At 44.5% G+C, this 14,861-nt stretch overlaps 1 protein-coding gene and 1 long non-coding RNA gene across 2 annotated transcripts in view; one reads left to right on the top strand and one right to left on the bottom strand.

Annotated features, from left to right (window-relative positions):
* The window catches only part of RAPGEF5 (Rap guanine nucleotide exchange factor 5), a 160,428-nt gene extending 153,982 nt beyond the window's left edge, over positions 1 to 6,446 (bottom strand). The window contains exon 1 of the mRNA XM_064675282.1: positions 6,267 to 6,446. Within this exon, the coding sequence (XP_064531352.1) occupies positions 6,267 to 6,446 (180 nt within the window). The remainder of the gene's footprint in view (positions 1 to 6,266) is intronic.
* Positions 6,447 to 6,517: 71 nt separating this feature from the next.
* On the top strand, positions 6,518 to 14,535 carry LOC135424240 (uncharacterized). The gene is made up of 2 exons (XR_010435127.1): positions 6,518 to 6,709; positions 11,421 to 14,535. It is a non-coding gene; the product is annotated as an uncharacterized LOC135424240 (long non-coding RNA).
* Positions 14,536 to 14,861: the final 326 nt, after the last annotated feature.

Here is a 14,861-nt window from a genome sequence, read left to right as displayed (position 1 = left end):
TGTAAGACCACAGGTAGTGGGCATCATCCTGGCAATCAGACTAATCCCCAGCCTCAGGAAGAAAAATAACTTTGCATTCTGCAAAACATACTAGGTTACTTTCTAGGACACAAATGTGTGTTTGCCTTCCATTTCATTCTACTGTAGTTAATCAAACCCAGGCACAATTTTTCAGATGTCATAACATATGGCCTAATTAAGAAGTATTCTCATTTCAGTAATTCACTGAACACTGACTATGAAGCAAATTATGCAAATAAACACAAGAGACACTGAAATTCCCCATCATCTACCATGGTCACTGTTGCTAAAGCTGTTTTACTCGTTGCTTAATATTTCATGTGTCACCAGTCACAGACCTGACAAGTTTAAGGATACTACATATGATATGTGAAAGACAATTACTTTAATCGAGTACATTTAACAGGAATACATAATAACCCTGATTACAATAGGAAAAATTCAAGACTACTTACCATGACTATTTTTAGTCACATAATAACTGCAAAGTGATGGGGGTATTAAGTTACTGAGTAGAACCTCTATGGCAGACTTGAAATCAAAATGTCACCAATATCAAACAGTCAACTTTGATAATACTTCTGACAGTAAAACTTTCAATCCACTGAGCCAATCCAGCATTTTTGTGTGCTGATTTCAGCCAGTACAGCATCTACACAAAACAACACTGCATCTTTTTAATGCAGAAGACACGTTAAATTTAAAGCCTCTATAGTATATATAAACATAGGAAAAAAATCATGAGAACAATTTCTCTATGTTTGCCTATCTTCTCATTAACAGCACTGGTCAAAAGAGCATAAAAGTGCTACTAAAATGTGTTGATGGCACAAAATTTGAGGTATTGTCAAAACCTATGTAAACAGAACGTCATACAGGAAGATTAGGTGACTTCAAGAACTGGAGTATTAGGGAAAGAATGTAATTCAGCAGCATGAAATACAAGGTCACTCAGGCACTATGAAGATGAGAAGCTGCCAACAAGGATATGGACTGCCATAAATGCCAGTCATTTGTGAGATTACCTGGGTACCAGGCAGATCTATATGCTTGACTCAATCAAAACGTAACTGTCAACTACCACCACACTGTAGCCATGGAAAGAAGGACTGGAAATTCTGAGTATTTCCAGCAGGCAATTTCCAATGTCGTGGCAAAAACCTCATTGACAACACTAGTTTCCCCAATCGCCAAATGAATTGATTAGAGAACAGCTACATGAATGACATTTGTAATTGAAAGTTTCTAACAAGAAATTAGGAAAAGCTTAGCAGAATGTAGGTTGAGAGGATCGGATACTTCATTTAATTAAAACAGATTGCATATAGTTTGATTTTTTTCCCCTGCCAAAGAAGAGTTGTCTCCAACAGCATAACAACTGCTAGTGCCAGAATATATGATAGATATCTCTAATACTCTCCAACCCTCCAGCTATTTTCAGCTCAGGAACCTTCTGTGCCTGATGAGGATTATGTATGCTCAATACATTTCTGTTCCATGAACTTCTCCAGTCTCACCCTGAACTCATGAAGACTTTTAGCAGCTGTACCCTAACTCCTGTGGTTAATTTTCAACCCGTAACCCTACAGTCAGTTTACATCCTGACATAAACATACAGCAAAGCAGTTGCTCAAAGTAGAGCTAAGGTGAAGACAGTCTGAGAACACCTGCCTGGCCGAAGACCTCTAGGAACTTCACAAAAGTAATTACAGGGTCTCAGAAGAGAAAATAGTCATAGTATCTCTTCAGCTTCCATCAAGCCAAAAGGTACATCCCACGGCGAAGGTTTGCACCGAACAGCAAGATCTTTCACACTATCAGAGTAATGGGGTTTGACACCAAAACCAAAAGGTTTTCCAGGTCCACTACTGTGACAAAGAGCAACATCAATGCTCACATATAACAGTATTTATCTGTGTGTAAATATAAGCCCAGAAAGCAGAAGAGATGATTAAAAATGTGTGTGTCTGTATATGTGCAAGGCAATTCCTCCTCCTTCTGAGCACTTCTCTGCTCTCTCAGGAGCAGCATTAGCTCCATTAAGAGTGCAACTGAGTGTGGTGAAAAGGACTTTTGGCATGATGGAGTGACTGCTACACTAATGTGCCTGCAGGACCTCACTGCTGGTGCTTCCAGAGGCAGGGAACTGTATTTCATCACTAATTATAAGAAAAAGGGGAGGAGAAGAAAATATCTTTAGCAGGCACCAGAAAGAGCAGCAAAGACAGTTCACAAGCAAAGTACTCATGCTTACTACATGTACACTTAACACATAACTCAAGGAGGCCAACTGGAAAACAGAAGGGTCTTTCCAAAGATTTTGAGAAAGGACGTGGCAGAGGGGAACAGTCCCACAGGGCACAATGACCCACTACAACAGATCCCTCCTCTGCCTCTGCACAAGCTCTGACACACACTCGACTCCCACAGCAAAAGACTGGGTCATTCTCTGCTATTTTCTGCAGCAGAAATAAAGAACCTCCAAGCAGATGATGACGAGTAAAACCTACACCTCGCAGCTCACTGTACAAGTGCAGTCTGATCACTGGTGCCATCTTGGGTCTCTGTGCTGTGCCTGCCCTAAGACTGAATTTAAGAAAAAAACACCCTCAAGGACAAGACCAACATCCAGGTAGAAGTTCAGGAGCTTTAAAAAAAATATTGGGCTTCCCTAGCCAAGGAACTGGAGGTCAGTTTTATCTAAATGACTGAAGCAGTGGAGTGTACCAGAGTGTACTCAGTACACAGCATAGAAATGTCCAGGTAGGATGGTTGCTACAAGTTTTTCTACAAGCTGTTTTTCCACCTCCAAGTTCTTTATACGTATTAGTATTGGATGTATCCCAACACAGAAAGCAAAAAATACCTACCTGCTCTCCAGTTTTGGGGTCACTGAACTGAGAAGGAAATCCTATTTTGTCAAACTGTATTTTCAATTATCCCCATCTCCGGTCACAATTTTCAGATAGCCTAGTGCCAAGGGCCAAGGACTGAGAGATCCAAACAGATTAAAAAATTTATTCCACCCCATACTGCTTTGCAAAATGTAATCAGTTCTTTAAATGTATACTACCCTCTACTACCCAATGCTTTCCTTCCCCCTGGAGCACAGGAAGTATTTGAACAGCATGCAGTGAAGCATCCTTAAAACAATTATAGTACCCTTAACACTTCCATTATATTTTATTATCCATAGTCCTCAGGCATGCACACATGTATATTATCTGTGCTTTATAGATGTGGAATCAAACTGCACTGCAGGCAGTCCCTGAGCAAGTCAGCATCAGAAGCAGACCCCCTGTTCAGGGGTCATAATATTTTTCTAGGAAATTAAACAAGCCAGAATTTCAGCTGGTCAGCATTTACTTGAAAACAGCTCACCTAAGTGAGCAACACTCCTGGTGAAACCAGCTGGACAAATAAGACTCTCAGCTTGGTGTTTGAACAAGCAAAAAAAGCACAAAGAAAAAGTCACAGGAGAGGAAGATCAGACTATGTTTTTTTCATAAGCAAACAAAACCCTCGGAAAATTAACTTTGGATTAACTTGAAATATTTTGTTGAGGTGGGAAAAAAAGGAATCTTTGTTTCGCATTTGTGTTACTCAACCTTTCCCCAAACTTATTTTAAGACTTTTTACATTTAAGAGTTATGTTTAAAAGGGGAAGTGTCCATAGGAGTGGGGTGTATAAAAAATGCTACATTTCACTGTTCTAACATATCCCTTTCCTCTCCCAAATACTGTCATTTTCATATGACTGTCATATTCTTCATATTAAATAGAAATATGGGAAAAGTGTCATGCCCCTAAAAGTCCATTTTTGAGGGGAAAAGACACATGCATAGAGCAGACAGGAATCAACACAGGGTACTACTAACAGAAACAAACTGCTCCCTGAAGAATAGCACATGTGGGAGAGAGCCTCCATGCACTCCAGGTGCCCACTTTGTCTCCAAAGGGAACAAGTGAATTGACAACACTGCTGGACTCTTAGTATGATCTACCTCTCAGAACACCCCACCAGGCACTCACAGGAGAGTCCCTGCAAACCCAGAGAAGGCAGAGCACAGCATTTCCATTCTCCACACAGGACCAAGACACTGGTCTGAAGGTCCTGCTGGTGCCACACAGCACCCCCATGCAGCATCGCCCACTGATACAGGATTACAGAATCACAGAATGGATTGGGTTGGAAAGGACCTTAATGATCATCTAGTTCCAACTCCCCTACCATCAGCAGGGACATGTTCCATTAGGCCAGGTTGCCCAAAGCTCCATTTAACCTGGCCTTGAACAATTCCAGGGATGGGGTATCCACAGTTTCTCTGGGCAACCTGTTCCAGTGCCTCACCACCCTCACAGTAAAGCGTTTCTTCCTAATAGATCTGCTGGGTTGACTCCAGACTGCCTTATAAACTCACTATCCTCTCTCCAGTCTTCTTCCTACTAGGACAGACAGTTCAAGAAAAACTTTACAAGATGACCCACAGGGCACCGGGAGGAGAAGCCATAGGTGATACCACCAGTAAATCTGTCACACTGTGTTTGCTGGTCTGTAACATAGAACATCAGCTGGGACTGTGTGAAACAAGAGGGGACCAAGGCTTCAGCAAGCACAAATGAGGAGCTGCATGACCCAGGAGCTACCCAGGCTTCTCACCAGGATGTCAACTCACCCACTGCAAATATTTACAGAGTAACTGCTGTACCGCTCACTTGTCAAATGCTTTCAGTGGTGGTGAGGAATAGCCATGAGAGTAAAGCTGAGGCTGCTCTGCATGGTGTCTCCCTGAAGCCTCACGAATTTGTTTTGCTAAAGCAGTGTTTCAGACCTGCCTGCAAATGAAGACTGTTACCAGCAGCAGTTCTGCACTGCTTCTTTCATCCTCCCTGCACACTTCACTTCTTTGGTAGTATGCTTTAAAAGTGGAACAAACTACACTCAATTCAGGATAGGACTCATCTTTGTTGGAAGAAAGATGTCTGTTGCAAACATCTTCTTAGAGCAGAACAAGACCTGGCTATTTAAAACTAACTGAATCCACTTGGCTCTGTGTTCTTATGGACAACTTGTTAGGTGAATTACTAATTCACTTGACAATAAAAATCATTAGGCATCTCCATACAGACTAGTCTTTATTCTGTGGGTTGAATGTCCTTGAGGAAAGAAATTAATCTTCCTTGCATGTATACCTTTTCATAACAAAGCATTCACCCAGGAAGTTTGAAATTCACACCCTACTATATTTCACAACTTCCCTATGCAGAGAAAGCATTTATTTACATGGGCAAAGTACTGCAAAGTTGATGAGGGCACAAACACACACCATACGGACCTCCCCCTGCTAATTCCCTGCACAGGTATTTATCAGTGCACCAAAACCACACAGCAGCTCGCCTGATTACCACACAGACAAACCCAACCCCAGGCAGGTAAACCCACTCTTTCATTTAGAGTGTTCAGGCGGTGGGTTGCAATCCAGCCTTGGCCCGCAAGTAAGGTTTGACCTGATCGACCCGTCATTGACCTGATGGCAATGCCACTCCCCTGATATGGCTCCAGTCACAACAGGGAGAGCTCAGAGCGAGTGGCTGCTTACCACCTCAGTTCCCAGCCACAGGAATGTCAGGCTGTACTTCACCGGAGCACTGCCTGACCTATAAAACCGCACCACCAGCCTTCTGAAAAATGTGTGAACTTCAGTGAAATTCGGCTAGGCATCTCCGCGATGCCCATCTGATCCCACGGCCTCAGTCTCCCGAGGCACGCGAGGCGGGGGGCCGGGTGTGTCCATCCCGGCTTCACACTCTCCCGGGCACGCTGGAGTTCGCTGCTGTAGCACGTGTGTGCACTGGTGTCCGGGCACAGCCGCGCTGTACCTCCTGTCAGCGGAGAGCGGGGGAAAAGGAGGGAAGGGCAGGCGAGGGACGCGGAGATGGGACAGGGACGAGCGCTCACCCTTCCTGTTATTTCATTTTTCACCAGAGCTGGCAGCGGTGGGCCAAGCCTGTAGCCACCCGCGGGCACCCTCTCCCAGGGACTGCCGAGGTGCCGCCCCGCCGCCTCCCGGGCATCCTCCTTCCCTCCCTTCCTCCCTTTCTCCCTCTTCCGTCCCCGCCCGCCCCCCGCGGAGGGCCAGCACCGACAGCCCGCGGCCTCCCGCTCGGCGGCCCGGCGGGCAGGGCAGGGCAGGGCCGGGCAGGGGCGCTGCCCGGGCCGCCCGCGGACTCCCCCACTGACTCACCCGGCCGGCGGCGGCCGCGCTCTTCCTCCGCAGCGTGAGCCCGCTCCGCAGCAGCGCGGGCAGCTCCCGCAGCTTCTGCCGCAGCTGCACCGGCTCGTGGGCTCCGCCGCCGGGGTTCCAGCTTCGGGCCAGCTCCGCGCCCTCACACGGCGACGGCATCTTCACGGAGCCCACGGCCATGCCGCATCCCTGCCGGGCTGCGGCGCGCAGACCCGCTCGCCCTCCCGCTCTGCCCGCCCGCCTTCCCCTCGCGTCGCCCCAGCCCCAGCGCCGCTCCCACCCACAGGCAGGCACACGGGCGGGCGGTCAGGCGCTCCTTCGCACGCACCGCCCGCTCACCTTCCCCCGCACGCCCCGGCCCCACCGCCCGGGCGGCGCAGGAAGCCCCGCCGGCCTCCACCGCTCCCGCTCCACGCCGCGGCTCCCGCGGTGATAAAGTGCAGGTAATGAGGAGGGTGGAGGAGGCGCGGGCGGGAAGAGGCAGAAAGTCCTGTTAACTCCTTTGCGTTCAGGGACCGCCGCCTGAGCCGTGGCCCCACCGCCCGGCACAGACCCCGCACCTGCGGTGAGAACACGGGGGACAGTGGCCAGCCCGCTCAAAGGCGGCGGGTCCGAGCCCAGACGAGAGGGGTTCGGGCTCCTCCAGGACCCGCGTGGCCTCGGCTTCCTCCTGGAGGCTGTCAAGACCAGGCTAGAGGAAGCCCCAAGCAGCCTGGTGTGACCCCCCCAAGCACTCAACTTGCCTGGGCTGGAAGCCTCCTGGGGTTCCCACTTGCCTGGGTCACCCTATGATCCGGAGGCATTATTTGTGTCTGCAAGGGTTGAAGACCTCCTCAGTTCCTTTCACAGTGGATTCTTGAGTCAAAGTATTTCATCCTCCATGACAGCATTGATACTGGAGAAACCAAGCAGTTCAGATCAATGACTTGCTTCTAGTCATTCAGGTAATCCTAATCCCTGGAAGAGAGCCCTCAATGCCAGGAACCAATTCCTTCAGTTCCATGAATTATGGGGGCTTTATTTAAGTCTCTGGAATCAGCCTTTTCTGATACAGATATTGCTTTCTGGTACAGGTATTGCTTTCTCTCTGTCAGACTCTATTCTTCTATTTAGATGAGAGCTGATCGCAATATGGGGCTCCCTTACATACATCTTCTGCCTCGGAGCTACAAATAAGGCTGACCTGCTCATCCAGGTTGAATTCACGAATGCCTGAATGTCTCAGTAAATGACATTATAGTCAAGCCAATCTCACAGCCACATTACCTTGTCCCAGCCAAGAGGTCCCACTGGTTACAGGACTGACCCTAGTACTCCTCCAGCCCCACAGGGAACTGGCTTAACCATGAAACTAACCTTGAGGGAAAAAAGGAATAGGTTTTTTCATCACTAATGTGCTCCCTAAACCAGCTTCTCTGGGATTACAGAGGCACCCATAGTAGAAAGATGGCAGATGTGCCCAACCTGTCAGGGGTTCTGAGACACAGAATAGCCCCTTCCAGCATCAGTATGGCATCTGAATGCAGCAGCAGCAGCCTGGCCATTTGGCTACACTGACTTGACAGCAGGCTGCTGTGAAACGGTGATCCTGCCTGCAACACATGGTGTGTACTCCCTTTGCAGCCCTTACGTGGGATCTGGTAACCATCAGACTCTATTCAGTTGATTGATCTGGTGGAAAAATAACACCTCAGAAAATAATGAATTTTCCATTGGGCAGACAGCTGAATTGATCCACCTTGTGACCACACAGCTGCAGGGTTGAGGAAAGCAGAAACCTGGAAGTGAGGTAAAGCAGAACTGCTCCTTTCAGTAGCTGTCTGTCGTTAAATCGGCTTAACTGCATCCTGTGTGTGTGATTTGATGAGCAGCATGAATCAGGCCAACACAGTACTCTTGTAAAGGACAGGGTTTGCTCCAGCCACATTCTGCCACCACCTCTTTCCTGCTGGTATCAACACTCATTGTCCATAACATTAGCCAGATCTGAAAGGTTAGGTGTAAAAAATAACCACCTGTGTTAGCAGAGTGATATGGCCCATTGCATGATGCCTATTGCTGACACAAAAGACAGAAAAGGGATACGACAATTGCAGCCCTAACTTAGACAAAAAAGTGTGCTGCAGACCTCAAAACACCAGAGATATCTGGGAGCCCCAACTGGCAACACCAGCACCAACCCTTTTGCAAGGACAAAGGGCATTATGACATAAGGATGCTTTAGCCAAGGCTGATCAGATATAAGAAATATGGCAAGCACTGGCTGTTCTGTGTGATACCTTGTGGTCCAAACATTTCTATTATTTCACTTGATTTGTGCTTTCCAAATGCCCTGCAATGTAGTTTTGACAGTTGTGTTGCCTGGCAGCGGCTTTGTCACAGCTCAGGATGTAATTATGAAGAGAAGTGTATCTACACCCAAAATAATAATGGATCTTTAGTGTATGTGCTTCACAAAAGGACCACGTTCCTTGTCTGAGTCTTTAGGCACTGCTACAATCCAAATAGCAGTCAGACAACTCAATAAAGTGGGACTTAATGTGACAGACTGGGGTAAAACCAGAAGTAATTTGATTATGTTAAGAAAGGGTAAAATTATGCCAGTGCTCAGATTTTTTGTTTGTTTTTTAACTAAGCAAGATAACTTGTGAACACTGTTAGAAGAGAAATAAATATGCCCTGCGATGTGTTTAAAATTTATCAGCTGCCAGATAACACAATTTGGACTAACAATTGTCAGGAAAAAAGAGTAGATAGTAACTAGGCCTCTCTATTTCTTGTTTGTACCATTCAAGGGATGGGAATCAGAGAGCAAAATAGAGCTGGTCAGGAAGTATTTGCCAAAATGGTTTCATTAAAAAAAAAAACAAACCACAAAAACAAACAACCAAAAAAAAACCCACAAAAAAAACAAAACAAAACAAAAAAACAAACAAAAAACCAAAAACAAACAAACAAAAAAAACCAGAACAGTGTGTTGCACCCAAAATGTGTTCAGAGCATCTTGCTTTCAGTAAAATGTCACTGAAGGAAGAGCAGGGCTCTGAGGGAACGTGGTCCCTATTTGCAACAGGTTTGGCCCCTGCGTGACTGGATTTCCTGTCTCTCACAGACGGCAACGGTAACACAAAAGAAATATCAGCTCCACTGACCATGTGCAGACATTGGATACTTCCAGTTTTCCAGATTAAACACTTATAATTTGGTCTGTTATAAATCAAAACCAAGGAGACACTCTCTCTGGTGCTTCTAGCAAGAGATCCAAGTTTGAATATACCTTCCAGAGTGGAGTCTGGACCAGGTTTTGTTCCCTCACTTGCAAGAGCCTTCATATAAATATAGAAATGTCTATGTTTAAATAGATACAGGATGGAGTCTGGAGACCTAAACAACTCTACTGCACTTTACAGATGTGGAGCCTGGGAGTGTCCGCTTTTTTGAATGTGTTTGTTTTTCTTCCACGGTGTACCACAATCAAAAGAAATTCAGTAAAAACAATACAAGCTGTTTCATGCCTGTATGTGTTTCAAATCAGTTTTTAAGTAGATATTGCAAAAAAGAGTTATCTGGAATCAGCCATTTCCTGACAAAGCATAATAAACTCTTATTTTGAACTTAAAGTATTAGAAGTTCTTGACTCTGTTGGAATAATTGATAGATGCCACTTTGGTTTTCCCTGCATGGAATGAAGATAGGCAGTGCAGGGATAGAATTGAGGAATACTGGGGTGCAGGAGCCAGATGTCATTGACAAGCACTGATCCTGAGCCAGCTGCTTGCAGCAGTCTGTTTGGAATAGTTGCTCTCCCTGACCTGGCCAGAGGCATTTAAAAGAAAGCAAGTTTTTTTCCAAAACAACACCCACTGTACAACCAGCCAAACATCACTTCCCCTTCCCAGGCAGTCCTGCTGAAGTGGGGATGGGGGTCAATGCTTTCCTATCCTTTCAGAAACTGAGTTGATTTTCTTCTTCCCATCTCTTCAGAAAGCAGGCAAGCAGGTTTTTCTTCGTAACATCTCCCATTCAGGAGGAGGTGAGCTGTGCACTGGCCACCGCCCTATATGATATCCAGATGAACATCAAAGGAGGTCCCTTTCTGTGGGACCCGTCCCATACTCTCATGAGAATTGTATCCTACAAATTTTAGTTTGCCAAATGTTACTCCAGGCCCAATGCATGTGAATCACAGACTGCCTCTGTCATGCTCTGAGATCCTGGCAGCTCTCAGGCTCCTGACATGGAGAAGCTTGGCCTGGCAGATTTTTATTTCTGGCTTTAAAGGTAACATGTGCAGTGACCCTGTAAAAGAGAAGGGCTGAGGAAGGCTTTGCACCACGCTACCACTTCAGTGCCTCACAGCAGTCTCAGGGCATGTTTTCCAGTCCCAAGAAGGGACATGTGTGCCCCTCATGACTTCACCCACAGCACAAGTGTGGCAGGTGACCATTCAGGCACCATGCTGTGGGCTGGAGGTACACTGCAGAAGTCTGGGCATCTCTCACCTTTTTCTGCTTTGGTTCACCAAACTTCAAAACAAAAGTTTTGAAGTTCACACCTCAGCCTGTTCACACCTCAAAGCTGCTAGGGATCTGCTTTTGGCTGAATAACTTGCTTCAAATTTTTGAGTTGTTAGCTCCTTTCCACCTCAGTTGCATTTTAAATGTTGAATATTGCCAACTTGCTATGGATATAAATAGCATAAGTTTATTATCAGAGCCATATACATCAGGGGCATGTATGTGAGTAACCCACACTTAAAAAAAAACCCTCACCATTTATTTTGTTTCTCAAGTAATTTTTTTTAAAGAAAAATTTCCAGCTGTTTTAGTACTGTGTCATCACATAGACCAAATATCCAGTGACTTAAGCTCTGAAGCACTGCTTGCAGCATTTCCGAGATGTGAAAGGTCTGCAAAATGTAATGTAGGCTCAGTAACAGAAAGATACCAAAATGGGAACAGGGGATGAGGAAACAGGAGATCAGTGCAGGATGTGACTTGAAAGACTGCAGAACAGGAGAATAACTACCAAAAAGAGGGAAGAGCTGAAAGATAAAGGAGATGTATGAGTAGGTGAAATATTTCAAGTAGTTTCATGATTTGTGTGACTCAGAGCTGAAAAGTCTGAAGCTTCCTTTATTAATTCAACCTCCAGTTTTCTCTTGGCAGCCTATGAACCTCTTCACTTCAGTGTCTGACCCTTTCCCCACTGCACCTCACTAACAGCCTCTGCTCCCAGCACCTCTTCCAAGCTTCAAAGTTCGAGGCATCTTCAAATTGCTGCTCGGCCTGTGTTCTGCTCATGAATCATCCATGAAACTGGGACATGATCCCTGCTATTGACTCTTCAGGACTCAAAAGATGAGAGAGCTCTGGAGCATCCTGAGCCACTGAGTTTGTTGCTGTTATTTTTTGAACCAGAATTATGGCACTGGTCAGAGGAGAGGTGTGCAGGCGGGCGTTTATAATCCTAAATGGATCTCTTTGCATTTCCGTTTGCAATTTGGTCTTTTAAAAGAATCACCGGGCCATGATGACAAGGGCATAACAAATGTAAATACAGCCAAAAGCATTGTTTGGTGCACAGCAAACTTTTGCCTTAATACAAACCTAAGGAAGAATACATTCACTGTGGTAACTGATTTGCCAGAGCTAATGAACCTGACTCAACTCTTCAGTTTGATTTGTCTTTTTAACGTACTTGGAAGCTGGGGACCTTATGACCTCTCAGGGAAATTAATACTCTTAAAGCTCTCATGTCTGGACTTTTCTGTCAAAACAATGTTGTCATTGAGCTATTGCTCTTTCTCTTACAGGGCAAAATTAAACTCCAAAGCCAATAAGATCCTCAGTGGAGTTTGCTCAGTTTGTTTGTTGTTTTTTTAACTAATCATAGAAATCTCAAAATGCCAAATCAATATCTTTTAATTAAAAATTGTAAAGAAACACATAAATGGACCTGTGAAATCAGGCAGTTTGTCTGACAGCTGCAAGCAAAATTCAAGTTTCTTTACTCCCAGGCATGTGGGCATATGCATAATTTTATTTTTTTTTTTAATGTCCAATGTGAGAAGCTTTACATACATTTACAGAAGAGAACATGTAGGAGATTTTGAAAAAGACAAATTGCAATTAGGAGCTAAATTCTCACAGTCAGTGAAAGATCTCCTGTGTGATTGATGGTTAATCTGCATATTTATCTTTTCTTCCATAGCTGTTAAATTTCCTATTTATGTTTAAATTCATGTTTTCTGTTTTAATTCGTATTTTTTGTTTCTTCTCCATATGTGTGTGAGGATGCTTTAGCCTCAATTTGTAGAAACTGTGTTTAAGACACTATGCTGCCTCTTTGAATGTCTGAGACCTCTCTGAATCTTCAAATACTTAAGCTCATCAAACACATTTGAGAGGTATTGAAATCCAAAAACTATTAAGCCCTTAAAAGTATTCTGAAAATAGGCAGCCGGTTAAGAGCTGCAGTTAATGCTTCACTGAGGTAAAAAGTGCAGCACTTCATGAGAGACCTCAAAGTCCAGACAGGGTCTCAACCTCAAGACACAAATCCATACAAAATCAGGCTTCATTGATCCCCAATGCTCACAGAACTGCTACAGAAGTGTGTGTGGCAGAGATACAGTTCTACCGCATGTACATCCCTCTAGTGTCTACTCAGCTTTCAAATGAGCGAGCTACTGTAATGCAATGACTTTCTCGTATTATCATTTGCAAAAAGGGATATTTGCATAAATGTGCACACAGATATTTCAGGTCGCCTTTTGTTTTAATTACAGTGTCAGTATCTCTCACTGTCTCCACGTGAACAGACCCTAGCCTCACATAATGTCTTTGATGAAGGAAAAATACAAAACCACACGCCAAATATCTTGAGTGTCTAGAATAAACCTGGATCCATGTTGACAAGCTTTTCCCAGGGATAGTAACATCAGTAAAATCTTTTCATTCCAATTTCCTGAGAGATTGGAAAAATCAACAAAAGAATGAGATTGATTGCCAGAAATAATATTAACATTTTAAACATGAAACCATCTCACAACATGAGTATTGAAACGATGTAAAACAATTTCTTTAATTTGTTTTCTTTGTGTTTGTTCTGGTTTTTGCTTTGTTTTAAATGTGCCTGATTTTTTCCACTGAATAAGAGCATCACAGCCGTTGAACAGAAATAGGGAGCCAGATGACTGGAAGAGAAAATCACATCTGACTGGGGAGTCAGTAGACAGTCTCCACTGCGCAAGGGATGGTGTAGGTTTGCTTAGTGGCTAGATAGGTTTCTTTGGTTTTGTTAAGAATAACACTTCCTTCTAGTAAATGGAGTGAAGTACAGCCAGACTAGCACTAGCAGAGGTAATAAGGCTGTGGACAAATCCAGGTGACTTTGTCCTTTCCTTTTGGGTGGTGGTAGAGCAGGGAGGGCTCACTCCAGCACATCTGTGTAAGGCCAGGAAGATACTACCATCCACATCTGCCATTGCAGGAAGGCCAGCAAACATATGCCTGTATAAGGGTATAATAAATGGCTTTTGAAGGGATCAACACAAGGGCATTTTCAATTCTGTGTCCAGAGTTACAGCCTGATCAGCCCTCAAGTCTCACTCCAACAGCCCTCCTGGGATTCCTGACTGTTCAGTTATCCTGTGGGACATCTGTTCAAAGGGGCTGTAGGAAAATACAATCAAAGCAATCTTGTCTTCAAGGAAGTAGCAGATTGCAGGGGAAGGGTTGGGAAAGGAGAGATGCCTGACCAAAACCCTGTGCTGAGATATCTAACACACCTCGAGAAAAGAAGAAATTGTCTGTGTCCTGCCCATACCAATCTCTTCCCACTTCAGTCCCCTCTAACTGTTTACAAGCACCCCTGGAGATTTCTGAAAAGCAACAGGAGTCAGGGAGTTAAAGAAATTGGGATAGCAAACCAGTTTGCCCTAGGATGACAACTGGTAGATCCAGTTGAGACCATCCATGGAAAATAATGGATGTTGGCTTGTAGAGAGGTGGGTTTTAGTGGAACCTTACTACAAAGGTGTACATCTACATGAGACCACTACTAGCTCTGGAGTCTGCATGCATTTAGCTGCCTGAAATGTGTTTAGGTTACCTGGAGCACCCAGAACAGTAAAACAAGACACCCATGATCCAGTCTCCGAACAAGCCACATCAGCAGCCATGTAAAACCTGCTGGAAGAGAGTCACAGTAAACACACAGCATTGTACTTGCAAAAGACATAAGATGAATTTGCCTTGCCTTCAAGGCCTGAAGGCCTGGAAAAAGACCTTCTTTTGTACTTTGCATACAAGATATTTACAGTGTTTTCTGAAACTTAGATACACTACCACTGTAAACAGTGTTGTATCTGTAACTGTAATGAAATAAAATTAAAAATTCATATAAAAATTAAGCTATTCCTAACAAAATACCAAACCAAACTAATCTAATTAACAAGTTGATATTGAACATATTAACTTACAGACAAGGAATTCGTAAACTATCTAATGATGTATTAAGCTAACAGCCCGAACAACAGCATGTATCAAAGGAAATTTAAGACACTTTGCCAACTAGAGGACTTGGCTAAGC

This window comes from Pseudopipra pipra, chromosome 1 (assembly GCF_036250125.1).
Source record: "Pseudopipra pipra isolate bDixPip1 chromosome 1, bDixPip1.hap1, whole genome shotgun sequence".
Taxonomy (NCBI): Eukaryota; Metazoa; Chordata; class Aves; order Passeriformes; family Pipridae; genus Pseudopipra; species Pseudopipra pipra.
Note: the sequence above shows the minus strand (reverse complement) of the source record. Positions and strands in the feature narration are given on the sequence as shown.